The sequence below is a fragment of the Gorilla gorilla genome, chromosome 8 (assembly GCF_029281585.2).
Source record: "Gorilla gorilla gorilla isolate KB3781 chromosome 8, NHGRI_mGorGor1-v2.1_pri, whole genome shotgun sequence".
In the NCBI taxonomy this organism is placed as follows: Eukaryota; Metazoa; Chordata; class Mammalia; order Primates; family Hominidae; genus Gorilla; species Gorilla gorilla.
Window position 1 is genome coordinate 114,861,134 of NC_073232.2, and position 26,766 is coordinate 114,887,899.

The 26,766-nt window shown below is 49.0% G+C and overlaps 1 protein-coding gene and 1 non-coding gene across 7 annotated transcripts in view; both read left to right on the forward strand.

Moving 5' to 3' along the window:
• Window positions 1–26,766, forward strand: part of SUFU (SUFU negative regulator of hedgehog signaling) — a 131,322-nt gene that overhangs the window by 86,663 nt on the left and 17,893 nt on the right. For 3 of the 6 annotated variants that reach the window (XM_055352843.1, XM_031015351.3, XM_055352846.2), the window contains exons 4-9: window positions 3,779–3,921; window positions 4,836–4,921; window positions 5,193–5,265; window positions 8,343–8,496; window positions 10,636–10,747; window positions 26,493–26,627. In XM_055352843.1, the coding sequence (XP_055208818.1) occupies window positions 3,779–3,921; window positions 4,836–4,921; window positions 5,193–5,265; window positions 8,343–8,496; window positions 10,636–10,747; window positions 26,493–26,627 (703 nt within the window). Of the gene's footprint in view, window positions 1–3,778; window positions 3,922–4,835; window positions 4,922–5,192; window positions 5,266–8,339; window positions 8,497–10,635; window positions 10,748–26,492; window positions 26,628–26,766 lie in introns of all 6 variants that reach the window. The other 3 variants (XM_055352842.2, XM_063709770.1, XM_063709771.1) reach the window with 1 other exon arrangement.
• On the forward strand, window positions 2,717–2,823 carry LOC115936176 (U6 spliceosomal RNA). The gene has a single exon (XR_004071737.1). It is a non-coding gene; the product is annotated as a U6 spliceosomal RNA (small nuclear RNA).

The following is a 26,766-nucleotide window of genomic DNA, read 5'->3' on the forward strand; positions in this document are numbered from 1 at the left end:
GTTTTCAGAGTATAAGTTTTCATTTCCTTTGTTAAATGAAGCATTGTATTATATTTGATGCTACTGTGAAAGAATTGTTTTTCTTACTTTCATTTTTTATTTTGTTTATTTATTTATTTATTTATTTTTTTGAGACACAGTCTCACTCTGTTGCCCAGGCTGGAATGCAGTGATGTGATCATAGCTCACTGCAACCTTCAACTTCTGGGCTCAAGCCATCCTCCTGCTCCAGCCTCCCAGATAGCTGCAACTACAGGTGTGCACTACCATGCCTGGCTAATTTGTGTGTGTGTGTGTATGGAGATGGGTGTTCTTGCTTTGTTGCCTAGGCTGGTCTCTAACTGCCAGGCTCTAATTCCCACCTCGGCCTCTGAAAGTGCTGGGATTAGAGGCATGAGCCACCATGCATGGCCTTAGTTTTATTTTTGGATTGTTCCTTGCTAGTATATACAAATACAAATAACTTTTGCATATTGCTTTTGTACCCTACAACCTTGCTGAACTTATTTAATAGTTCTAGTAATTTTTAGTACATTCCTTAAGGTTTTCTGTATACTATATCATGCTATCCAGGAATAGAGGCAGTTTTACTTCTTCCTTTCCAATCTGGAAGTATTTTCTTTCTTTCTGTCTTTCTTTTTTTTTTTTTTTTTTGAGACAGTGTCTTACTCTGTCACCCAGGCTGGAATGCAGTGGCATGATCTCGGCTCACTGCAACCTCTGCCTCCCAGATTCAAGCAATCCTCCTGTCTTGGCCTCCCAAGTAGCTGGGACTACAGGTGCACACCACCACGCCTGGCTAATTTTTGTATTTTTGGTAGAGACAGGGTTTCACCATATTGGTCAGGCTGGTCTCAGACTCCTGACCTCAGGTGGTCCACCTGCCTTGACCTCCCAAAGTGCTGGGATTAGAGGCGTGAGCCACCACACCTGGCCTTTTATTTTGTACTTCTTTTTCTTGCCTAATTGTCCTGGCTTGCACTCTAATACAGTGTTGAATAGAAGTGGTGAGAGTAAGCATCTCTGTCATGTTCCTGATCGTAGAAGGAATTAGTTCAGTCACTTACCATTAATCAAGTATGATGTTAGCTGTGGGGTTTTTTGTTAATGTCCTTTATCAAGATGAGGAAGTTCCGTCTATTCCAAATCTGATTTTTTTTTTATCATGAAAAGGATCTTGTCAAATGCTTTTTCTGTGTCTATTGACATGATCATGTAGTAATTTTTATAATCTGTATTACATTGATTTTCTTGTGTATAACTAACCTTGCACTTCTGGGATAGATTCTACTTGGTTTGTGTATAACCACCTCCCCCCGTGACTTTTTCTTTTTTTTTTCTTTTTTTTTTTTTTTTGAGACAGAGTACAGAGTCTCACACTGTCGCCCAGGCTAGAGTGCAGTGGCGCAATCTCTGCTCACTGCAACCTCCACCTCCCAGGTTCAAGTGATTCTCCTGCCTCAGCCTCCCGAGTAGCTGGGATTACAGGCGCCTTCTACCACGCCCTGCTAATTTTTTGTATTTTTAGTAGAGACGGGGTTTCACTTTTTTGGCCAGGCTAGTCTTGAACTTCTGACCTCGCGATCCGCGTGCCTCGGCCTCCCAAAGTGCTGGGATTACAGGCATGAGCCACCACGCCAGGCCTGTATAACCCTTTTTATATGTTGCTGGGTTCTGTTTGCTGGTATTTTGTTGAGGATTTTTGTCTGTATATGCATAAAGTATATTGGTCTATAGTTGTTGTTTTTTCTTGTCTTACCTTTGCTTTTCATATCACGGTAATATTGGTTTCATAGAATGAATTAGAAAGTATTTCTTTTATTTTTTTGGAAGAGTTTGCGAAAAGTTGTTATTAATTCTTCTCTAAATCTTTGGCAGAATTTACCAGTGGAGTCATCTGGTGGACCTGGACTGTTTGTATTGTGTATGTTGTTGGTGGGGGTTAATTACTTATTCATTCCTTTTACCTGTTGCATTGTTTCTTGCTTGCAGAACATGCAGGTTGCTTGTAGAAACACACTTACGTAAAAGGAGAGAGATTCTGGGAAGAGTGGGCCTAGCAGGAATTTGGAAATTTAGGGGTTTCTAGTTGGCTCCACCTGAAGCTGTGCCTTCTCCTCTCCCCTGTATTATCACATCTCAGATGAAGCAGTCTTCCTTCTCCTGCCTGAATGAACACTATTGAGATTAGGACCAATAACTGAAGCCGTATCTTGGATGGAAAAGGTGTGTCTGTGTGTGTATGTGTGTGTTCTGCCTTACCTTAAATATTGATAAAAAGTGAAGGAAGATACCTCAACTGTTGAGATTCCGAGATCGTGAATGACAGACCATAGTGAACTCTGGAACAGCCATTTAAAGAATGAGATAGCTCTCCATATGCTGAGAAGCAGTGATCTCTGCTGGGTGCCGTGGCTCATACTTGTAATCCCAGCACTTTGGGAGGCCGAGGCGGGCGGATCATGAGGTCGGGAGATCGAGGCCATCCTGGCTAACACTGTGAAATCCCACCTCTACTAAAAATACAAAAAATTAGCCAGGTGTGGTGGCACATGCCAGTAATCCCAGCTACTCAGGAGGCTGAGGCAGGAGAATCGCTTGAACCCGGGAGGCGGAGGTTGCAGTGAGCAGAGATCGCGCCACTGCGCTGCAGCCTGGCAGCAGAGCGAGACTCCATCTCAAAAAAAAAAAAAAAAAAAAAAAAAGAAGTGATCTCGTGCTCACTTCAGCAGCACATATACTAAAATTGGAACGATACAGAGAAGATTAGTATGGCCCCTGTGCAAGGATGACATGCAAATTCGTGAAGTGTTCCATATTAAAAAAAAAAGGTGCTCTCTAAGATATATAATTAAGTGAAATCTGCAGAATAGTGTGCTTCCATTTGTGTAAGGACAAAACATGGAAGGGAGCCTGTGGATGCATAGGCTGGACATACAGAGCACCTTGGCACCCATGATGAGAGTCAGAGCTGGTGAGAGACTTAGTACCTTGTGGGGTTGTTTTCCCTTGTGGTTATGTGGCCTTAAATAAAACTCTCTCTAAAGTAACGTACCTGCTTGAAGTGCAGTGGTGAGCCTGTGTGTGAGGAGGCTATGCCCTCATGGCAACAGCTACCCTTGGCAGAATCTGAACATCTCAGAGACATGGCCTGAGGATCCTCATGAGTTGTTTCTGCCACGGTGTGGGAGGCACTATCTAGACCTCCATTTACTTGAAGCCTAGTGTTCCTCAGGAATTCCTACATCTACCTGTGGGAAAATGGTGATAGATTTCAAAGGCTCTCCAAGGTTCGACGTTTCCTTCTGAGTGCCGTTTCAGCAACATAGAAATTTCTATCTGTTTCTCCAAGGTTAAGGACTTTCATTGCCCTGTTGCCTCTCTGTGGACTTCTGGCCAGGTGGCCCTACAGAAAAGCACCGTATTCTTTCTTGGCAGATCCAGTCATGGCTCCTGCCTCCCACCATGAGTTGGGATATTGGGGAAGCGAAGCAGATGCCAGAAGTCTTTCGGGTTTCCCGGGCCGAAGGAGCTTTCACACTAATAGCCTGTCCTTTTCCATTTAAGTCTGACAGAATTGGCAAGCAGGAACAATTTAGGTTTTTGGAAATATCCACAAACTCTTTGCTTCCATCCGGAGTGAATGCTTCTCTTCCTTCACAGCGGCTACCCTAAGAGGCTGGGAAGCCTCCCAGCCTGGGCTAGTGAGATCCCAGCCCAGATTCCAGGCCTGGATCTGGGGCCTTGAACACTGAGGATCCTTGTGTCTCTCCCACAGAGAACACCTTCTGCAGTGGGGACCATGTGTCCTGGCACAGCCCTTTGGATAACAGTGAGTCAAGAATTCAGCACATGCTGCTGACAGAGGACCCACAGATGCAGCCCGTGCAGACACCCTTTGGGGTAGTTACCTTCCTCCAGGTGAGGCACAGTTTGGACGCTGGCTCAAGCCTTCCTGTGGGAAGGGTCCTGGGAGGACAAGGAGGCTTGAGGAGGGGGAGTGAAGGGAGTGGGAGGTTTCCTTTGGCCTCTTCCTGATTTCTGTTTCCTCTGATGGTTTGTCAGGTAGATTCAGATGGTCTGGTTTAACCTGCTGAGATGGGAGAAGGGAGAAAGGAAAGGGGGCATTTGGTTGGGAGAAAATGGCTGTAGCTGAGAGGGAGTAATGGGGTGGCGGGTATTCTTTGAACAGTGAAGACCCAGTCTCAGGAACAGCACTTTCCAGCAGGAAGCCAGCTCTGGGTCGTCCTTGCTCTTTGCCAAAAGCTGTGGGAACCTGCCCAGCTTTGACCAGTGCTTGTTTTTGGTCACGATGAAGTCTATGTGAAGGTTCCACTGATTCCCTTGATATTTACACAAAGGCCTATGCCCTAATAAGGAAGGGAGGAGTTTCTCTGCAGGCTGCTATGACCTATTGGTGGTGGTTCCAAGTCTGATAGGTCTCAAAGTCTCTTGTTTACATTCCCCATGATACCAGACTGGGTAGGAATGGCTCCCTGAACCTCCCCTACTTCCAGAGACATGGCCTGAGGACACATCTTGAGTTGCTCAGGCCTTGGTTTTCTCCTTTGTAGCTAAGAGCTAGACTTGGTGTCATCCAGACACAGCAAGGGCAAGGGTCAGGCCTCAGGGCCCACATGTGGACCCAGCCATTTCCCAGCCAGGCAGCCACTCCATCCAAAGGGAATCATCCAATCTTGGCTGCACCAGCTCCTGAGCACAGATCCTGCCTGTGGTCTCCCAACTGGAGGTGACTCAGAGAGCCTGGGTAGCTGACCTTCTTGGCATGGGGGGTGGCCATTAACACACAATGGGCTTTCTATCCTGGGCCTCAGATCGTTGGTGTCTGCACTGAAGAGCTACACTCAGCCCAGCAGTGGAACGGGCAGGGCATCCTGGAGCTGCTGCGGACAGTGCCTATGTGAGTACCCATGCAAGGTGGGAGCGCGGCTCCCTGGGCCTGGGGGTGGGAGTCCCTCCACTACCCTCCATGTGGGGCTCCCTCTTGTGTTGTTATTTCAGACCCTGGTTTTTCACATCAGGGCTTCCTGACGACTCACTCCCTGACAGTCCCTGACCACGAACTATTCCCCTGTGTCCTAGGCCTGGGGCAGCAAACAGGGCAGGCTGTAGGCCCAGCCCATCAGCCCCAGACCCTCAGTTACCATTGTATCCCCTTTCCTTGTCCACAGTGCTGGCGGCCCCTGGCTGATAACTGACATGCGGAGGGGAGAGACCATATTTGAGATCAATCCACACCTGCAAGTATGTCTTGAGTGAGGAAAACCTTTCTAGCACCCTGTGCCTAGGCCTCTTCCAAATAACACTGGCTTTCATCCTGGGAAAACAGAGGACCCTTATGTGTGAGTGAGTAGAAATATGGCATCACTTGGAACTTGTCCCCTGAATTCTGCAGAGCACATAGGGAGCAGAGGTTTCAGCCCAGGAAAGCTAGTCCTCAGACATATGTATTTTGGCATTTTAAAAGGATATTTTTATTGTATGTAAATTATATATTGGCTTAAAAAATTAGATTGCCAGCAATAAAAGATAAGTGTAGTGGATATTGCTTGCTTGCCCAGTATTCATTCTCCTGCCTCCCAGACTTTCTTTTAGGGAGCCACCACGGCCACCACCGCCCTGTACCAGACAGTAGTGTAGGTGATACTGACTCCATGGCCCAGCTGCAGGAGTGAGTGCTGATTGGTCTAACGGTCCTATCCCCATTTTCGCCACATTTTCTATCTTGGACAGTCAGATGCAGAGCTCCTAGCCTGGAAAGATTGGCACCTTAGACACACAGGCTGGCAGCTGCCCACTCCCTGTGGCCCACCTGGACATTGTTTCAGTGTCATCTTTGCTGTTTTAGAAGCATTCCTTTGTCATGCAGGTAAAGTTTGAAAGCCACAAGAACGTAACTGCCTTTTTTTTTTTTGAGATGGAGTTTCGCTCTTGTCACCCAGCCTGGAGTGCAGTGGCGCAATCTCAGCTTACTGCAGCCTCCGCCTCCCAGGGTCAAGCAGTTCTCCTGCCTCAGCCTCCCGAGTAGCTGAGATTACAGGTGCCCACCACCAAGCCCAGATAATTTTTTGTATTTTTAGTAGAGATAGGGTTTCACCATGTTGGCCAGGCTGGTCTCGAACTCTTGACCTCAGATGATCCGCCCGCCTCGGCCTCCCAAAGTGCTGGGATTACAGGTTTGAGCCAGTGCGCCTGGCCCATAACTGCCTTTCTTATGGGCTTCTCCTGAAGCAGGAGCCACAGACAGCTAATAATGTTACCTGCCCGGTGTCTGGCTCCTTCTACTCCCCTGACCAAATGCAGGTCATTGCCATCTCTAAACCTGTCATGCTTCTGTAAAATATCTGGTAGGCCACAGGCAGTTGCCGGGAGTTCCATGTGTTAGAGCAAGAGAGAGGTGGCAGATGGACATGTAGCCAGCAGCCCCTGAGTTCTTCACTGTAGACTTGTGAGTTCTTGGGCATAAATCCTCTTCATTCACAGATGATGCTCCTCTGTTTTCCTAGTGCCTTTAACACTGAACATTTCAAACTGCTGCCAGGATCCTCTGTTCTCTCTACTTTAAACTTGGTTTCCTTGTATCTTCTGCATATGCAAGAACCAGGAACCAGGAAGGCTATCTTTCCCTAAGCCCTTGTTCTGTAGCCACACTGGGATCCAGCATGGGGCACTGTGGGCCGTTGTTTGGCCCCTGTCATAAGTGCCAAGTACTAAGAAAGAACCTGGTCCTTTGCACTAGTAGGGTAAACAGCTGTCCTTCCATGCCAAGGGCTGTTCTCCTTCCTAGTCTGCAGGCTCCCCTGAGAGCAGCCCACAGGACCCGGAGCACCTAGTGGTCTTTGAAAGCAAGCCAGGGTCCCACAGGAAGAAAGGACAGCTTTCTTTCCTGGTGGCTCTGTGCACCAAGTGTGAACTCCTCTGTATTCACTGTGCCTTTCTGGGGCCTGCTTGCTATCATTCCCTTTAGAGCTGGCATATATTCCTGTGATTCAAGCTCTACACTAACCAGCTGTGTGCCCAAATAAGTCCCTCGCCTTCTGGGTCTTAACTTTTTCTTTTTACTTATAAAGTAAATAGCCCAGACAAGTTGAGCCAAGAATTGTCTGTCTGCAACTCTTTACCTAAGTTAGGGACCCCAGGGCAGCCAGTGCAGAGGAAAAAGCTCAGACTATCCCCTGAGCACACCAGGGTATACATGCTCCCTGCCCAGAGTACACAGAGCACTTCCCTGCTTAGCCTCTTCCTGCTCGGAACCCACAGCTTTGCCCAGGCCAGCATTAGCACTTGAAAGGAGGAGATGACTGATGGGAAGGAGGCGTCTGGGGCAGAGCCACTTGCTGACTGGTCCCAGGAAATAAGGACAGTACCTGTACTTCTCCCAGATGGGGCTTCTGGGCTGATCAGCAGGCCAGTGTGGTACCTGTGGAGCCGGGAAGCACAGATTCTTGTTGAGATGCTCAGTCACAAGCTTGATTTGGCCCACATGGACATAGAGCCTTCCAGATGACTTTTAATTCAAGGTCCAGCATCAATGAACTGTGTTTTACCAGAAAATCCAGGGATGTTTTGAGTACAACTCTTCCTTGAAGCCATTTGGAGAGTGTTTGTACTCAGCAATACCAAGGCCTGCACAAGGGCAGGGTCTCAATGGGGAGAGAGGGGTGTCTGCAGATAGTCACTGCACTCTAGGCCCCCATTTCAGTCTAAGAAATGGGAAGGAATCTCCATCCAGAGTCCTTTGCCAAACAAGGGAACCAATGCATCTAGGGAAGTCCAGCCTTTGCTCTCCAGTGGCTCTTCCGTGTGTGACCACACCCTCTAGCTGTTAGAAGGGGAAACTGCAGGTGTGGCCTGTTGCCTGTGGCAGGCTTCCACCCTGTTTCCTATAGCAGTGACTGGGAGGTTCTGCCTGAAGATCGGGAGGAGAGGAAGGATCACACCTCTCCTCAGAGAAGTAGGCTCTCTCATGGCCACATCAGCCCCACCAGCCAGCCTGGCGGGGACAGGTTTGGGGCTCTGAAACAGGTAGAGGCCATTGTGCTGGAAGGCTGATGGTAGAAGAGATGTTTCCCTTGGGATTTGCATTCCTCCTGGCTTCCCCTAATCCCTGGTTCCCCTGGAGGAGTCCAGGAGCTGGCAGAGACCATCATGCATTGGTAACCAGGGCAGAACAAGGTCAGAGATCCTGCTCTCCAGCATTTGTCCCATGCTCAGCACCACAGGGGCTCAGTAAATACTGTAAGAGCGGTGGCTGAAAGGGTGGTCACCTTGGGTCACCAGTTCTCTGAAAGAACTCTGGCTCTTTGGTTCTTTTCAAGCAGGAGAGAGTTGACAAAGGCATCGAGACAGATGGCTCCAACCTGAGTGGTGTCAGTGCCAAGTGTGCCTGGGATGACCTGAGCCGGCCCCCCGAGGATGACGAGGACAGCCGGAGCATCTGCATCGGCACACAGCCCCGGCGACTCTCTGGCAAAGGTGGGAGCCATCACCCAGCCTTCCCCCAGCCTTCCTCCTTCCTTTTCCCCAGGGCCTGGTTTCCAGGCTCTCTAGGATGGGTCTCTAACAAAAACAACCCATTCAATAGTTTATTTCCTGGCATGATTTAAACAGCAAGTGAAGTCTTTCAGCAGGGCGGAATTAAGGGAGCTTTATTGGCCCATTCCTAGTTGTGTTTCCTGTGTGTATTTCAAATGCATCACCAGCAGGCACCATTGTGTTTTAGATTTGCCCTTTGCAATCTGAGGTCATGGAGGTGAGTGGAAGCCTCAGAACAGTTACAGGAAAAGTCCATAGTCCACCCAAGTGCAAGAGAAAAGTGTCGGCCACCCACGGAATTGACACAGGGCCCAGCTCTGGCCTGAAGGCCATGCCAGATCCAAGGATCACTCTGGCCTTGGGCCCTCCCAGGCCTTCAACAAGTGAGGCCTGAGTGTGAGGCTGGCTTGCAAATTGCCCACCTCCTGTCATACAGATACAGGGTTAGGGGCTGTGGGCAGGGCCTCTGGACCCACCGTGTTCCGGATGGGGTCTTTGGGAAGGAGGATGTGGCTGTCCTGTTGGAATCTCCCCGTGCTGATCTTGGCTACAGAAACAGTTGTGGTTTTTAGTAGAGGGCGTCCCCAACTAACTGCAAAGGAAAAGCAGCCACTTACATATACATGTGTTGACAGCTTCTTTGTCTACTTCCTTTCTTCATTCTTCCATCTTTTCTTTTTTTGAAGAATAAGATGTCTACAGCCCTGAATAAAATCCTTACATATATGATAACACTTATAAAAGGTTTTTGTTCGTTCTGTAAAGGACAAACTTAAACTCCTAGTGCAAATATTTGAGCCCTTTCTTTTTTTTTTTCTTTGAAACAGGGGTCTCTGTTGCCCAGGCTGGAGTACAGTGGGTTGATCTTGGCTCACTGCAACCTCCGCTTCCCAGGCTGAAGTGATTCTCCAGCCTCAGCATCCCAAGTAGCTGGGACTACAGGCGTGAGCCACCAACGCCCAGCTAATTTTTGTATTTTTTTGTAGAGTCAGGGCTTCGCTGTGATGCCCACGCTGGTCTTAAACTCCTGAGCTCAAAACAATCCACCCGCCTCAGCCTCCCGAAGTGCTGGGATTACAGATGTGAGCCACCGCACCCGGCCAAGCCCTTTCTTTCCTTCCTGTTTGTTCTAATGGCATGCCAAGCCTATTGGAGGCTCAAAGAGAGGGTATACAGTTATTGGAATCATTTGGTTGCTTTTGACAAAAGAGGTGATTTAAAGAGGGAGTCATAGTCTTGTCTAAAATTTCAGTCATTATTGGCTATTTTTAAAAATTGTAAAAGTAATCCATCCCACTGTAACAAGTCAAATAGTTAGAAAAGTTAGTAATCATCTCCTTCCCACTCTAAGGCCACTCTTTGAGCAACTAATTTTAATTTGCTTTTTTGTATCTGTTTACAGTTTGCAGAGGTAAATTTAGATCCAAATCTCAATACAGGGGACCAGACTAGTAAGCTTCATCCCAAAGACCAGCAAAGCACCTTACAAAGAAATAATCCCACCAAGGGAACTCTTTCACTTCCTGGCCCTTGCCTCTCCATGGAGAGGCAGAGTTTCCTGGGATAGACCAAGGTGGAGAGATGATCTTAGCATCTCACTGACTTGAATGCAAGGGGAAGGGGTGGCAGGACCAGATGCTAGTTGACTACCCAGAACCCAGAAAGGTGTGTGAGAGGCACCTGCCCATTCATGGCAGGGTGCTTGCAGCCTTAACTCACATCCATTTCAGTGGGCAGAATCCCCAGTAGTCAGTCACTGTGTGGAGCCATGTTAAGGGTAAACCTCGGGCCTGTGACACAGGAAAGAAAAGGATGGTGGAGAGCGCTCTTCTGAACTCTAGAGGCTGCCCCTGGCTTCTACAAGAATGGTACTCTTCCAACCCAGAGCTTCTTAAGAGCGTGGTTGTCCCCTCGCAATCTGTACTCACTCAGCACTTACATCTGGATGCATAGAGTGGGCTCAGGACTGGCCAGCGTGGTAGTTTTTCTTATCACCTCTGCTGAGCCAGGTTTCAAGAGCAGGGTGAGAATTGCTGGGAGCCCACTGGGCCACCGGGCAACTTAGTGGTGTCGTTGCAGACACAGAGCAGATCCGGGAGACCCTGAGGAGAGGACTCGAGATCAACAGCAAACCTGTCCTTCCACCAATCAACCCTCAGCGGCAGAATGGCCTCGCCCACGACCGGGCCCCGTAAGTTCCCCAGTGTCCCTGGGCTGGAACAAGAGGACGATTTTGTTCTGAAGGGCCTGTCCCTGTGGATTGCATGAGAGAGAACAATGCACATAGCCCTTGCTGGATGGGCCCAGGATCTCTAGGCTTAAGGGCAGGCATGGTCTGGGGCACACAGATCTATCTGTGGGTCATAGGAGAGGGCCTCAGAGGGGACCCAGCAGACCGTGAATATAAACATCAGTAAATATTTACATGAGCCGTGTGAACAGACAGGAGGCCAGGTTGGGGCGAAATCTGACTTGGGGCCTCCCAGCCTTGTGGGAGCCCATTGTGCTGAGCACGGTTCCCTCCTTATCTCAGTCTCGGCCAGAGTTGCCCTTCCTTCCTTCCTGGAGCCTGGTCTCCGGCTGATAGCTGCAACCCTGGGGGCCTCCCTCTCTGGCCAGCCCCATACTGGATGCCTGTGGCTGAGGCCCTTCTTCCTGCCTCTCTTCCCTGGGGCCCAGGGAAGGGAAAGGAAGTCTTTTGCAGGCCTCTGCTGCCTGTCCAGGGGCCCCTGTAGCCCTCCGGAGAGACTGTGGCCACCCTAGAGGTCAGATCCGCTTCCTGCCAACCTCTCTTCCTCTGATAGAGGGGATGAGTGATAGGCAGGACTGGAGCTGGGCACCCCCCTCTGCTCTTAGTCCCAGGGCAGCTCTAGGGAATAGCTGCTGGCAGGAGATACCTGGGGGCTGGCAGCCCAAAGCAGGAACGTTGCCTGCCAGGGAGGAAATTGCTGTGCCTTGGGCTGAAAGGGAGGTTGATCATCCTGCAAGACCCGGGTGATCTAGCCTTCTTCTATGAAGTCTTTATTACACATTTGCTGTCTGACAAGCTCGGACCTAGGGAGCCATCTGGGGTGCACAGGCTCTTCCTTTGGGAGAACATGAGTGAAAGTTACCTTTTAATGGTGTGCATCTGGCTGTCGATGTGATTTGTTGGAAATGGCTGCTTCTCTGGATTCTAGCTCTAGTTGCTGATCGTGTTTCCCAGAAGTAGTAACGCTTCAGTGCGCTACAGAAAAGACAGGTCCACAGGATCTGGGGTAGTTAGGGAGGGCATCTTGGAGGAGGAAGAACATGGCATCGACCTTGAGGGCGCCTTAGAATTTTAATAAGCAGGGGAAAGAACTCAAGAGGATAGCACAGGGGAGGCCTGGCTGGTTAAAGTTGAGGCTGCCTGCTGGGACCTGACTGGAACTAGAGTTGCTCTGGGAACAGGGCTGTACTGAGAGTTGAGCTCTTTGGCAAAAGCCTGGAGAAGCCTCCACCGCCACCTCAGAGCAGCTTTTAACTCCGGCCTGTAGGTTTCTCCAGCCAGCTGCCCTGAAGTAGCTGGCTCGAGGCATCCTGATCATCCCCTGGCAGCAGCAGATGGCCACACCAGGTCATACGACATATGGAAGCTCTCTACCTGTGAGTCTGGACCCTGTCCCGGGTCTACACTCCTTCCCATTCCCTGAGCTTGGCTTCTCGCTTTGGGCCTCCTTGGCACTGTTGGCAGGCCAGAGGTACTGGAAGGCCTATAACATGGACACAGTCTCAGTCCAGATGGCTCTCTGCCTCTGGAAGCCTGGGGTTTCTAGGCAGAAGGGCACAAGCTCCTGCAGAGATACAACCTTCTTGCCCCGCTTGTGTATCTGGAACAGGCCTGAGATCTCACTCCCTGGCTTGGGGGCACTTCCAGCTACTGCACCCCCGGACATTGCAATGGGGCACAAGGCTCTGTGCTCCTAGATATACACATAAGCCCAGACTCTCAGCCTACACCCTAACTGGGCAGTCGGGTATTGGTTCTGGCCCAAGGGTTCTCTGTAAACATAAGGCAGAGAGGCTGCAGCTTCTACCCTTTGGCTTGAGTTGGCTGAGATACAGAGAGATGGGTGAGAATAGATTCGAGGTGCCGGGGTTGTCTCCCCTTCCTGAAGGTTTAGTGCCCAGTAAGGTCTCTAAAGCACCAGGACCTGCAGTCTGAGGGGAATAGAATGTTTCCTCTGAGGCTGTCAGTATTGGTTACCAATTTGTTAGCAATTGGTTGAGAAATGGTTTCTCCTCCTCCTTTGCCAAGAACATTCTCCAACACACCCCTCAAGCCTGTCAGACTCAAGTTTCCTGTTATCTCAGGATCGATGATGATGGACTCAGTTCAGATCAGTGAGCGTGACGGTAATATCTGTGCTGCCCACTCTGGGACCTGACCGCGTTTCACATACCACATGGATTGCAACTGAGAAAGCTGACCCAAAATGTGCTGGCACCAGTGTTTGCTCCTCTCCCTGTGGGGGGCAGCCAGCGTGGGCCATATTTTGTCTGCGGGTCTGATTTCCCCTTTGTCAGGACTTCTGGGCCAGGGAGCTCTTATGCATGGGTCTTCGCGGGTTTGTCTGTGGTCTAAGGAAGATACAGAGCTAAATCAGAGGCTCAGAGCAGCTGATCAAGCCTGGGCAATAGCAGCCGGGTGCTGGCCTACTTGGGGGTGTCAAGCACTTGCTCTTTTCACACTTCAGCAGCAGCTAAAACCTTATTAGTGCTCATTCTGTGCTAGGTAATGTGCCAGCTACTATGTGCTGCCATTCATTTGTCTTATCCTCATAGCCATCTTGTGGTCGATAATCTTACATATTCCCCTTTAATGGATGAGGTACAGAGAGGCTAATAAGTATCTTTTCCAAGGTTGGAAAGGGGTAGAGCTTAGTTACAGCCATCTATCAGCCATTAAAATGGATGTAATCTTCCTTACCCCATTCTCAGGGACCCCATGGGGGACACATCAGACTGTGTCTCTGAGAAAATAATGACCCTTACTGGTAGAATTCATCTAACTAGTTGCAGCATGAATCAGGACCTCTCACATGGCACCGAGGACAAGGCCAAAGCCTCATATTAGAAGCTTATTGGGCTTATTTAACTAAACTCTAGAGGAGTTAAATAGCTCCTATGAGATGCCATGAGCCTTGATGATTCCAAATCCCAGAAATAACAAGCTATGTCATAATTGGCTCATTTATACCAAAATTATTTTGTGACACAAGGCCTTACTTTCTTCATGTGCAGAAACTAAAACAACCCTCTCTCTGGTCCCTCTACCACCTCAGGGCTAGGGGATTTCTTTCCATTTTGAGGGTCTATTTCTTCCTTTCCAGAAAGGCAGGCCCCCTGGGTAACCTGCTCCTCTCCTACTCTTCGTTGCCAGCCCTCCTCCCACTGCCTTCCCGGAAGGAGAGTCCTTGGCCCTCTTTGGGGCTTCTTCAGCATTTCACAACCCTTGCATTCCAGCCATGAAATCTGTATCTGGCTTTTCCCAAGATGATCAGTTGAGAAAAGCCTCCTTCAGCTTGCTGGCGCCTCCCTTCCCACTGCCTGCTCGGGTGAGTTTGGGAAGGATGGGAAGCAGTTCCTTTGTGCCGCATGAGGACAGCCTGGCTTAAAGACTGTGCCTGCCAATATCTATAGAGATTTGAGGAGGGAAAAGTTCCTAGGCATCCTCTCTGTCTGAGGTCACCTGGTCAGACATGGTCTGCGGAGTCTGCTCTCTCTACAGTGCACAGAAGATACGTGTGGTCAGGTGAATTGTGTGTAGAGGTTTTCTTTTATTTATTTCTTTTTTTTAGACACAGGGTCTCCTTCTGTCACCCAGGCTGGAATGTGGTGGCAAGATCATAGCTCACTGCAGCCTCGAGCTCGTGGCCTCAAGTGATCCTCCTACCTTGGCCTCCCAAAATGCTGGGACTACAGGCATGAACCACCACACCTGGCCTGTATTTCTCTGAACTGTTGCTCAGATGCTGGGAACCTGCACCAGTATTCTAGGACCACCTCCTCCCTCAGCCAGTGACTTACCACCTGAGGCTGGGAACTGTTAGGAAGCTCTCTGAGTTGTGTGCCCTCCCAGAGAGGGACAGGGCACATGCAGGTGTGCACACTTATGTTAGAGGGGAAAAGTTCCTGACCATGGGAGAAGCACTTTGTAGTTGAGGCACCTCTAAAAAGCGAACTCACCATCACTGCTGAGTTTCTCAGTCTTCTAGAATCACACCAGCAGCTTTTAAGACCTTTAAAAAAATTTTTTTGCCTTAATTTCCTGGAGAATTAAGATTCTGTACCATGAATTCCTCTGCTGTAACATTCTCATTTGCAACACCTCCCCAACATACACACACACACATATACATAGATTTCTCTCTACTCTTAGGAGTGTCTCTGCACTTGTCTGTTTGGCCTTTGATTGGGGTGACTTTGCTGCCTCTAATTCCCATCTTGAATACCTTGTAAGCTGGCCAGGGAGTCATCCTTTAGAGAAAATTGTGTTTTGTTTTGCTCAACCTGTGAGGTCCATGAAGATTAATTAGAGGAAGAAAATATCTTGTTTGCATCCAACCTACCAGTGAATTGGGGTGAAGGAAGGTGAGTTTCCATCTGGGGAAACAGCTGGGCTGTGGCTGGTGCCGCTCGCACGAAGGGCAGTGTTGGGTAACCCTGCTTCAAGGGGTCTCTCCTGTCAGCGCAGTGGCCAGCCTGGAGCCCTCTCTGTCACGTTGGCTTCCCTCACACTCCCATGCTGGGGAAGTACAATTGCTTGCACTGGAAAGAAAGCCCAGAAAGAAACAGCCCTTCTCTTAGGGCCCCAGCCAGACTCTGCAGGGCTGATGAGAGGAACAGCCCAGGCCTCTCTGCTCCCTGCTTCCTGGACAGCAGGCTCCTTTTTGCCTCCCTCACTGTGATCCATGTTGTCATGCCAAGTGCCTTTACAGGCCTTTCTCAGAAATACACATTTGAAAGGGCAGAGCAAGGGGCTCCACAGCAAGTCTGGCATGGGTAAATTTCTGTTTTAACTCCGTTGTTTGCTCCGCTTCCCCAAAGAGATGAAGCCACGGCCATTGTTAACACCCCAACTTCAGAATTCCTTGCTGGTGCTTGAATTCTCAGTCCAAACGCTGCATCCCCCTCCCTCGAGTTGCACAATCAGGAGTATTTTTATCGCCCATCCTTGATCCTCGGTGTCACCCAAAACTTCAGCAGTGAGTCACTTCTCCAGGGAAAGGAAAAGGAAGGCTCAAAGGTAAGAGCTAGAGAAAGGAAATGACTCAGTGTCTCAGAAAAAGGAAAGCTGGGGTTCTGGCTAGAGTAAGCTCATTCAGGAGAGTAGGGGTCCTAATCTCCCACCCAAGTCAGAGGGTAGGGCTGGGGATGGCGGCCCCTGGTGCCCAGAGGAGTTAATAGTTGACTAGGAAATCCCCTAACCTTGATGCAGATTTTACTCACCCTGACTTCTTTAGCCATACTCTGTCCCACCATTTCATGATTTCATGATCACATTTTACCTTTGGGATATTCCCGATGAAAATATTGCCTTTTTTTTTTTTTTTTTTTTTTTTTTAACACGAGGCGAAGTCTCACTCTGTCACCTAGACTGGAGTGCAGTGGCACAATCTCGGCTTACTGCAACCCCTGCCTCCTGTGTTCAAGCGATTCTCCTGAGTAGCTGGGATTATAAGCACACACCACCACGTCCAGCTAATTTTTGTATTTTTAGTACAGATGGGTTTTCACCATGTTGGTCAGGCTGGTCTCGAACTCCTGACCTTATGATCTGCCCACCTCAGCCTCCCAAAGTGCTGGGATTACAGGCATGAGCCACTGTGCCCTGCCAAATATTGCATTTTTAAACTGGGTGTGGTGGCTCATACCTGTAATCCCAGCACTCTGGGAGGCTGAGGCAGAAAGAGCTCTTGAGTCCAGGAGTTCAAGACCAGCCTGGGCAACATGGCAAAACCCCATCTCTACAAAAAATACAAAACATTAGCCAGGTGTGGTGGCACATGCCTGTAGTCCCAGCTACTCAGGAGGCTGAGGTGGGAGGATTGCCTGGGCCTGGGAGGTTGAGGCTGCAGTGAACCGTGATCACACCACTGCACTCCAGCCTGAGACCCTGTCTCAAAGCAAAAAAAGAAAATACTGCATTTTGTCATTTGGTTATTGGTGTTTACTATTCACCTTTTGTGGTCTTTTACTCCTATATTGTCCTTATGAGAAAATTTGTCAGAATAACCAGGTTATACAGCCTTGTGCTTAATAAGAACTTCAGAGGTGAGCTGGTGCCCTCTCCCTCGATCCCACAGCCACACCCTTTTCCAGTTCTGCCTTAAAGGGAGACCTGCAGGTGGTTCTTTCCCTGGAAAGTTCAGAGCTTTTGTCAGCAATCAGAAAGCAAAAGGAAGAATCTCCCAGGCAAGGGGCAGAAGCCAGAGGTTGGGCTGGGCTCAGCAGGCCAAATCCACTTCACTTGTGAATAGTTGCCAAGCTTGATGCCCTGGTTCCTGTTCCTGGGCATCCCCAAGGAGAAGGCCCCAAGTCGTGTGTCCACTGCAGACGTCATGACTCACAGGACTGGGATTGTGGCTAAAAGGAGTCTCAGTGGTTCAGCTCCTCTCCTTTCCACCCATGCTGCCACTGACTGAATGGGACCAATGCCCTTTAGGCGAATGTGAAAAATTAAGACTTTTCTGTTCAGAGAGACCAGGGTGGAGGGGAAGCATGGTTGAGACTCTGTTGGTCTGTTATGTGTAGGTAGGGTGATCAAGGCATGTACTATGAACTGTACACTGCTAGAAATCAGGAATCTACCTTGACACTGGAAGGAGAGGGTGCATTAGGATCTATAAAAAGTCACCTTATGCAGTGAGAAATACAAGTATAGAATGTGTTATATAGACAGGTGGTAAAGACGAAATAGATATGTTTAGATCAATTGCACCTCTAAGCCATCCCATAAACCACCCCTTGGTGTGGTGCTCTCAATATAGAAGGAATCCTGGGCTGGTCCTCGCGGCTGAGTGGGCAGTTTTTATTGTGCATCACCTTGTGCCAGGCCTTGCGTCGTGGGATGCCCTTGTTCCTGTCTTGTGACTTAGAACACTGAGACTTAGCCAGGTTGTAGAACTTATCTAGCATCAGACTGCAGGGATTAAGTGTCAGCCAGGATTTGAACCTGGGTGATGTGACTCTAGATCTGAGCCTCTTCACTGAATTGCCTGTAAAAGAGGATAAAGGTGGAGGGATACATGCCAGTTCACCAGAAAACATAACTGGAAACAGGGTCTTTGACGCCTGCATGCCGATGCACGGAGGAAAGCTGGTATTTTAGTTTGCCTGGAAACCCCTGAAGGTGGCAGTTCAGGAGAGACCATTTAGCTGAGAGAGGCATACTAAAAAATAAAGTGAAATCAGCTAGAGGATACACTCCATCCAAATCTAAGTGAGGAAGACATATGGGGGTAGGAAATGGATTCAACATGAGAAAGAGACAAGGAGAATCCGGGGTGAATGGGAGAGTGATCCCAGATGACAACGGTATAGCAGGAATGGAAGGCAGCCAACTCAGGTGGGAGCGGGTTGGAAGGATCCTCTGGAGAAATGTCTCCAAGAAAATAAAATTGATAAATACCTGATGTATTTGAATGTCCTGGGAGGAGGATGTGTGGACCATTGGTAAGAGTAATTTTTTTTTTTTTTTTTTTGAGACAGCGTCTGACTCTGTCGCCTTGGCTGGAGTGCAGTGGTGTGATCTCAACCTCTGCCTCCTGAGCTCAAGCGATCTCCCTCCTCAGCCTCCTGAGTAGCTGGTACCACAGGCACATGCCACCATGCCTGGCTAATTTTTTGTACTTTTGGTAGAGGTGGGGTTTTACTGCGTTGCCCAGGCTGGCCTTGAACTTCTGAACTCAATCAATTTTCCCACCCGGCCTCCCAAAGTGCTGGGATTACAGGCATGAGCCGCCACGCCCAGCCAATAATAGTAATTCTGATTTAATTGGTGATAAGCACATAGAAAACTAAGACAGGTATTAAATCCAAGGAAAATAGAAAATTATGACAGAAAGGGAAAGTATATTAATATAATACATGGCTCAGCTGTAAACAGCATTGATATAGTCATAATAATTTAAACACACCAGTCCACACAAACTGATGGTGCAGTTATCCTGAAAAGGTGGGAAGGTGCATAGAAGAGAGCTAAAAGCTCATCTTCCCTAGTGGGGAGTCAGTAGGTAAAGCCTGAAAAGGAAATACCAGGTCAGGTGTGGTGACTCACGCCTGTAATCCCAGCACTTTGAGAGGCCAAGGCGTGCAGATCACTTGAGGTCAGGAGTTTGAGACCAGCCTGGCCAACATGGTGAAACCCCGTCTCTACTAAAATACAAAAATCAGCTGGGCACAGTTGCGTGCCTGTAATCCCAGCTACTCGGGAGGCCGAGGCAGGAGAATCGCTTGAACCCAGGAGGTGGAGGTTGCAATGAGCCGAGATCTCGCCACTGCACTCCAGCCTGGACGACAGAGCAAGATTCCATCTCAAACAAAAAAAAAAGAAAAGAAAGAAAAGAAAAGGAAACACTGGGGAAAGTTTATTTAAAATATCAAGGATGGGAGGCCGAGGTGGGTGGATCACCTGAGGTCAGGAGTTCAAGACCAGCCTGGCCAACATGATAAAACCCCATCTCTACAAAAATATAAAAATTAGCCAGGCATGATAGTGGGTGCCTATAATCCCAGCTCTTCGGGAGGCTGAGGTGGGAGAATCGCTTGAACCCAGGAGTTGGGGGTTGTAGTGAGCCAAGATAGCGCCATTGCACTCCAGCCTGGGCAACAGAGCGAGACTCTGTCTAAAAAAACAAAAAAAAATTTAAGGAAAATGCGAAAGAATCATCTACAGAGGTAACAGTTGTCTCCGAGGAGGGGAGCATGGGAAAACAGTGACTATTGTAATGACCCTCATGAAACCGTTTGACTAAACGCTAAAAAAGAAAAAAGAAAAAGATATTGTATGAGCTGTTACAGTTTACCCTGCCCAGTGAAAAGAAAGGATGATGTGTGCCAGGTAAAAAGCACACAGTTAGTGCCAAGGCAAGCCCAGGGGAACTTCAGCTTCCCCAGCCTCAGGCTGAGAGTTGAGGGTGAGCCGTGGAGAATCATCTGACAGCCCCCTGAAAAGTGTCTGTCTCAGGGGCACAGAAGATAATGGGGGGGAACTTGGCTGTGGACCCAATTCTGACCAGCAGGGAGTGTGAGTCCTGTGAGAAAGCAGCTTGGGCAGGCAGAGTTCAGGAGGGAAAACCCTGGGCCAGTAGTCCCTAGAGGAGGTCCCCACAGCGTTTTAGGGGATTTTCTTGGGTGTTCAGCTAAAAGAGGGTTCTCTGGCTACAGTTGGAAAATGCTGGCTTACACAAAATGAAACCGGTACATTTTCCCTCTGTCCTCCTCAGAGTCCAAAATGCCAACATTTTGTGAATCTCTAATCTGAGATGGGACATATTCCATCCACCTTTGCCACACCTGTTTTTCTAGAGGCTTCTCTTAAATTAAAATTCCATCGAATACCATTTGGGAAGTCCTGCCCTGTCTTCCAGGAAGGCAGTTCTTTTAAGAATTCAAGGAAAAGATAGATATGTCTTCATAGTCTTGAAACCCCGGAAGAAAAGACCACTCAAAAGAGATGGGAGTTTCTTAAGGAGAAATGTAGAAATATTATAGTTACTTTTGGGGTTTTGTCTCAGCTCTTCACTCATTGTGCGATCTTGGGCTAGTTATTTAAGTCTCTGAGTTTCAGTGTCTTTATCTGTAAAATGGGGAAAATAATGCCTCTTTATAGAGTTGTGATGGAAATGAAAGGAAGCAAAGTACACAAAGGGTTTAGCATGGGACCCAGCACCATAGTCTGTGCTCAATAAAAGATGTCTCTTATTATTGTGAATAGTCCCCTGAAAACCAAAAGGAGGTCTATTACCTCCAGGGACCAGTATAGGTCTGTAGAGAGTACTTCACACAACTCAATTTGGAAGAATTTGAACAAATGCTGGAAGGAGAGAGATGTTATGTCATCATAGACTTTAAAGAACAGGATCAAGAAAAGCTGAAACTCAAGAACTGAGTCTTGCAAAAAAAGTGCAATGACCAGCAAAAAGGACATTATTTTTGTACTTCTCTTTGGAGCAAGAAGAAGAAAACCTAGACCCAATTGTTTGGACAGAGTAACATTTATTAGTGGCAGAGAGAAAGCAAAATTTGCTCAAGTTCTGTTATGGTTCCATATTAAAGCAAATGGTTATCAGACCAGGAAGGGTCCCACAGGCATTGACAAGAGGGTTGAATCTATTATTTCAGCTCTCCTGGCTCACATGTATTGTGCCTCCAGAACACCAGAATTGGCAGGCGAGAGTCGTGAAGCTTGTGTCAGCAATCTTTGAGGGAATGGGAGAGAGGTGTTGGCAGACTGGAAGTACTCGGAAGTTTCAGGATGCAAAAAGCATCTTGCACTCTCTAGACTAGTGAGCTTGGTGTCACTCTCAGTGAAAATTCTGGACTAGATTATTCAGCAAGTAGGCTGTGAACACTCCAAGGGAAAGAGCGAGTCCTGAGAGTCAGAAAGAGCCAGGCTTGCCAGACCATCCTCATTGCCTTTTTATTTATTTATTTTTAATTTTTTCCAAAGACCGCTAAGTGGACTCAGCATCGTCGTTGCATTTTTAGAAATGCTTACCTGGCTGGGCGCGGTGACTCACACCTGTAATCCCAGCACTTTGGGAGGCTGAGGCGGGCAGATCACTTGAGGTCAGGATCACTTGAGGTCAGGAGTTCGAGACCAGCCTGGCCAATATGGTGAAACCCCGTCTCTACTAAAAATACAAAAATTAGCCAGGTGTGGTGGTGGGCGCCTATAATCCTAGCTGCTTGGTAGGCTGAGGCAGGAGAATTGCTTGAACCTGGGAGGTGGAGGTTGCAGTGAGCCGAGATCACACCATTGCACTCCAGCCTGGGCGTCGCAGCGAGACTCTGTCTCAAAAAAAAAAAAAGAAAAGAAAAAGAAAAAAGAAATGCTTACCTGCCCAAGTAGACAAAGGAAGTGCTGTAGACCTTATATAGGCGGGGTTTAGCAAGATGTTTTGAGAACATTCTGACAGCATTATAGGCAAAACAGAAATGTCCAGAGGACATCCAGAAGGGTGAGGGCTGTGGCGATGGGAAGATTGGGTTGATTTATAACTGGTTGGATGAGCATACCCAAAGAGTAATGATGTCAGTCCGTCAGCCTGTCTGCCTAGCCCTTTCCTGTTTACTTTTTAATCAAAGCCTGGGATGAGAACATCGATGACGAATTTATCAGTTTTGTCAGTGATCTGAAGTCAGGAAGGAATGCCAATATGATGGATGCCAGAGTCAGGTTTCAGAAATACCCGAACTGCCGGAACACTAGCCAGATAGCGCAGAGTTCTTCTGCTCCTAGCTCCATGTAATCAGCCAGACATACTAGATGGGGGAGAACGGGTCCCAGGGCATCCCGTGGGAGAAAGCCCGAGGGAGATTTCGTTGACAGAGGGAGTGCAGTGTGAGTTGGTAGTATGAGGAGGTTACAAAGAGTAGATAATTCGATGACAATTTTAATAGAAATAAAATGTCCTGGACAAGAGAGATCATAGTCCCTCTGTGATCTGCACTGGTGAGGTCACATACTATGTTTATTGCCACACACGACACTTCACTTCTGGATGGGACATCAAACTTTGACAGGTTAGAATGAGCCCAGGGGAGGTGACTTGAATGGATGGAGGATTTCAGAACCTTGTCAAGAATCTAGTTAAAAGTTAGAGCCACAGATAGTAGAAAAAGAAACTTGGTGGGATGTGAGAGCAGCCTCAGGGATTGGAAAGTCTGTTATGGGAAGATGGATTCAGCTCGCTCTGGGCAACTTGAAGAACAGTGGTTTGAGAATTGCAGGAAGGCAGCTTGTGCTCTGTAGAAGGAAGAGAGCCCTGGCGTCACCTCCCTCAGTAGAGCAAAGGCCTCAGTATTTCTGTTGGACTGTAGTTGGGCCTTTCCAGAGCACCAGTGGTTGACCAAAGCCTGCAGGGTCCACTCAAGGAGTCAGGAGCTCTTTCAAGCCCCATCTCAGAAGTACCCTCTCCCAAGCTCCAGGCAAGAACCTTTGTTCAGCAGGGAACTGGCCTGGCCAGAGGCAGTTGGATTCTGGGCCCAGAATAAAGACAAACAAGTTTTGGTTAAGCCATTGACATTTTTACAGGAGGAGCAGATAGACTTTTAGAGGCAGCCAGCTAACGTCAACACATTAATGCACTTGTCAGATATATTATGAGCACCTACTACATCCCAGGCACTATTGGCCTTATCTGAGTCATCTCATTTAGCCATAATGACCTATTGTTATTTATTCTTGTTAAGAGGATACCAAAGCTCAGAGAGAAGTTAAGCCCAATGTCACATAAAACTGGAACCCAGAACTTAAGCTGTTAGCCACTCTGCCTCCTGGAGCACAGCCTTGGCCCCATGCCCCTGGCAGTCCCCAGTGGGTATGAGCTGTGCCTCCCTGAGAGCCCCTCTCCCTTCCAGCCCCCAAAGCCATGCCTTCCCCTCCACTGGGAACTCAGGGAGAAAACAGCCTAGCTGAAAAATTAGGCCATGCTGCCGAGCACACTACTTATTTGTTATGACTAAGATTAAGCTGACAACCATGCAAAACATTGCAAACCTGTGTCGGCTGCAGATTTAATACCTCACCTAGCCCACACAAATAATTCATGCTTCTGCGTCGATGTCCAGAAGAAACAAATCAGCAGAAAACTGGGTTCGTGTGTGTGTGTGTGTGTGTGTGTGTGTCTGTGTGTGTATGTGTGTGTGTGTGTATAGCAGCCGCGTTTCCATCGAAGCAGCATGCCGGAAATACCCAAGCTCTAGGACTGCAAATCTTGCATTTTGCAATTTTTTTTTTTCTCTTAAAAGATTAAAGTACAGTTTCAAATGATTGAAGGTTGGTGGGAGGTGTAAATGTGGGCACTTGTCACATTAATTCTTCAGATGATTAAGTTCTTTTCCATTTCTTTAAGGCTGTTTGCAGTTGGGTTTGATGTCCTGGTTCTGGGTGAGTGTGTTGTGGCAGTTACCAAGGTGACTTTAGCTGACTTTCAACAATTTATTTTTCCCTCCAGCTCGAAACGTCTCTAGCCCTGTGTGCTGTTGATTCTTTTCTGCAAGCCCCCACCCCACCTCCCATTGCTATTCATGAGCATTTTTGCCTGCACCATAGAGGCTGGGATTCTCTAGCAGGCCCTGCCTGGACAAGCCAGGCCTCAGCCCCTTTCAGGAGGACAGTAGTGTGTCTGGAGGCAGGAACCGGTGGTCAAAGATGGCACAGGGGAGTGATTGTGAGAGTCACCCCCTGGTTCTTTCGCTTAAACTCACTCTGAGCCCTTCGGCTCGTCACCTCACCTCCCTAAGCCTCAGTTACCTCCTCTGTGAAAGAAGGCTTGACAACAGAGCCTACCTCGTGCTTGCTGGGAGGAATCAGCGAGTGAACCTATGGCCTTAGCAGAGGGTTGGCGGAGAGTAAGGGCTCAGGAAACATGGCTCAGGAAACACTGCTTCCTGAGTTCTGCTCTTGTTTGGGCCCTGAGGGCACCCTATGTCTCCACTGAGCCCTCACCTGTCACTGCTGCCTCCCTCAGAAGGAAGGGAGGTGCAGTGGCCCTGGTGGAAGGGAAAGAGAGTTGGTCGGAAGTCTGAGGCTTCGATCAGAAGTCTGACGCACGGTGAGCGGGGACGCGTCACCCACTCTCTTTTGTAAAGGAAAGAGGTAGATTAAACAACCTCAGAGTTTCCTTCCAGTCCTGAATACTGTGACCCTCTTGGCCATAGCATTTGTCTCCTTCACAGGTCTTGCGCAAAGGCGAAGCCAGGGGAAAAGGCAGTTTTAGAGCTGGCTTTAGGAAAGCAGAGGAGGGGACCACTTTGTGAAGGAACAGTCAGATCCAGGAGTGAGTCCTCACAAGGAGAAGGCCAGCAGGCAGGCACGGCCCATGACCTCAGGGGCACGTCTAACCCACTGCCGCCACAGGGCCATCCTCTGTCTTTGGCCTGCGGACCCTACACCTTCCCCTGGGGAGGTGCTCTGCCTGTCGGGGTGCCACCCTGGCTGCAGGCCCCAGCACCTAGCCCCGCAACGTGTGAGGAGGTTGGGCCTGCCCCTCAGTGGCTGTCTGGCTGTCATCCTGGGTGGCTCCTGCCTGCCACTTGAATGATAAATAACTAGAGCTTCTCACCCAGTTTTTGATGGACACTTGGGGAATTGTTCTGAGATTCACAGCCCAAACCAGGATCCGGCCTTTTGAATGGGATCAGTGGGTAACTCTTATTTCTGGCTGAGGCAGATTTGAGAGGTTGTCAGTGGGGGCAGCTGAATTTGAAAGAGCAAATCTTAGAATGCAAAGGGACCCTGTGTCCCAGCCATGGGCCGCACTTTTGGTGGGGAGCAGGCAGGAGGGAGTGTGGGGCAGCAGTGACAGCTCACCGTGCCAAGGCCACAGTCAGGAGGAATCTGGTACAGGCTCCTGGGGCCTTAAAGCCCAGCAGGGTGGGGGCCCGGTTCTGCTTTCCAGCCAAGCCCACTGGTCTGACTCCTAAGAGCCCAGCTTGTACTCAGCAGTACAGATTGTATCATCATCTGGTTAGATGAAGGGTGTGAATGTCCCTGCAGCTCCTGGCTGTTGGCGGAATGTGCATCCTCAGAGCCTTCAGGGTCAGCTGGACAGAAACTCTTGGAGCTGCATCTCATGGTGCTCAGAGCTAGGGCTCAGAGGCTCCAGGGCAGGAGAGGAAGGGCTCCCAGAAGCTCCTGCTGATCACAGGGAAAGACAAGCCACTGTGCCATAAACTTTAATATAGAATGTTGGGGCCAGGCACGGTGGCTCATGCCTATAATCCCAGCACTTTGGGAGGCCAAGGTAGGCAGATCACCTGAGGTCAGGAGTTTGAAACCAGCCTTGCCAACATGGTGAAACCCTGTCTCTACTAAAAATACAAAAAAATTAGCTGGACATGATGGCAGGTCCCTGTAATCCCAGCTACTTGGGAGGCTGGGGCAGGAGAATCGCTTGAACCTGGGAGGCGGAGGTTGCAGTGAGCCAAGATCGTGCCACTGCACTCCAGCCTGGGTGACACGGCGAGACGCTGTCTCAAAAAAAAAACAAAACAAAAAAACAAAAACCAAAGGCTGGGTGCAGTGGCTCACGCCTATAATCCCAGCACTTTGGGAGGCCAAGACGGGCAGATCACCTGAGGTCAGGAATTCGAGACCAGCCTGGCCAACATGGTGAAACCCCGTCTCTACTAAAAAGACAAAAATTAGCTGGGTGTAGTGGCGGATGCCTGTGATCCCAGCTACTCGGGAGGCTAAGGCAGGAGAATTGCTTGAACCCAGGAGGCGGAGGTTGCAGTGAGCTGAAATCACACCACTGCGCTCCAGCCTGGGTAATAGAGCGAGACACCATCTCAATTAAAAAAAAAAAAAATAGAATGTTGGCCAAAGATGCAGCCTTTATAGAACCAGACCTGCCCGAGACCGGATCTCAACTCTGCCCACTCCCTGGCTGTGCAACGTGTGCAAATTACTTAGCCTCCCTGTCCCCAGTTCCTCCTCTGTAAAAAGAGACAATGGTGGCAGCCACCTCTTGGGGGCATTGTGAGGAGTAGCCAGTCAGTGAGAAGTGCTTGGTGCAGTGGCTGGCGCTCGCCAGGCATATACAGAATGATGGCTGTCACCATCATTATCATCAGTCACCATTATTGTCTTTATTACTCAGGAGCCCAGCTGGAGACTCCCATCTTGCTCCTCCCTGAGCTTTTCACCTTGTGCTGAACCTTTTCCTGTGCTTGCTTCACAGGAGCCGCAAAGACAGCCTGGAAAGTGACAGCTCCACGGCCATCATTCCCCATGAGCTGATTCGCACGCGGCAGCTTGAGAGCGTACATCTGAAATTCAACCAGGAGTCCGGAGCCCTCATTCCTCTCTGCCTAAGGTGAGCGAGACAGCCCTGCCACACAGTTTACCCCACAGCACCCAGCTCAGCCTCCAGGGGGCACTTCAGAGCCTCCCCAGCCCCCTCCCCCAACAGGCGTCCTCCAGGGCCTCCAAGGAGCCACCAGGCCCGTGCTTGC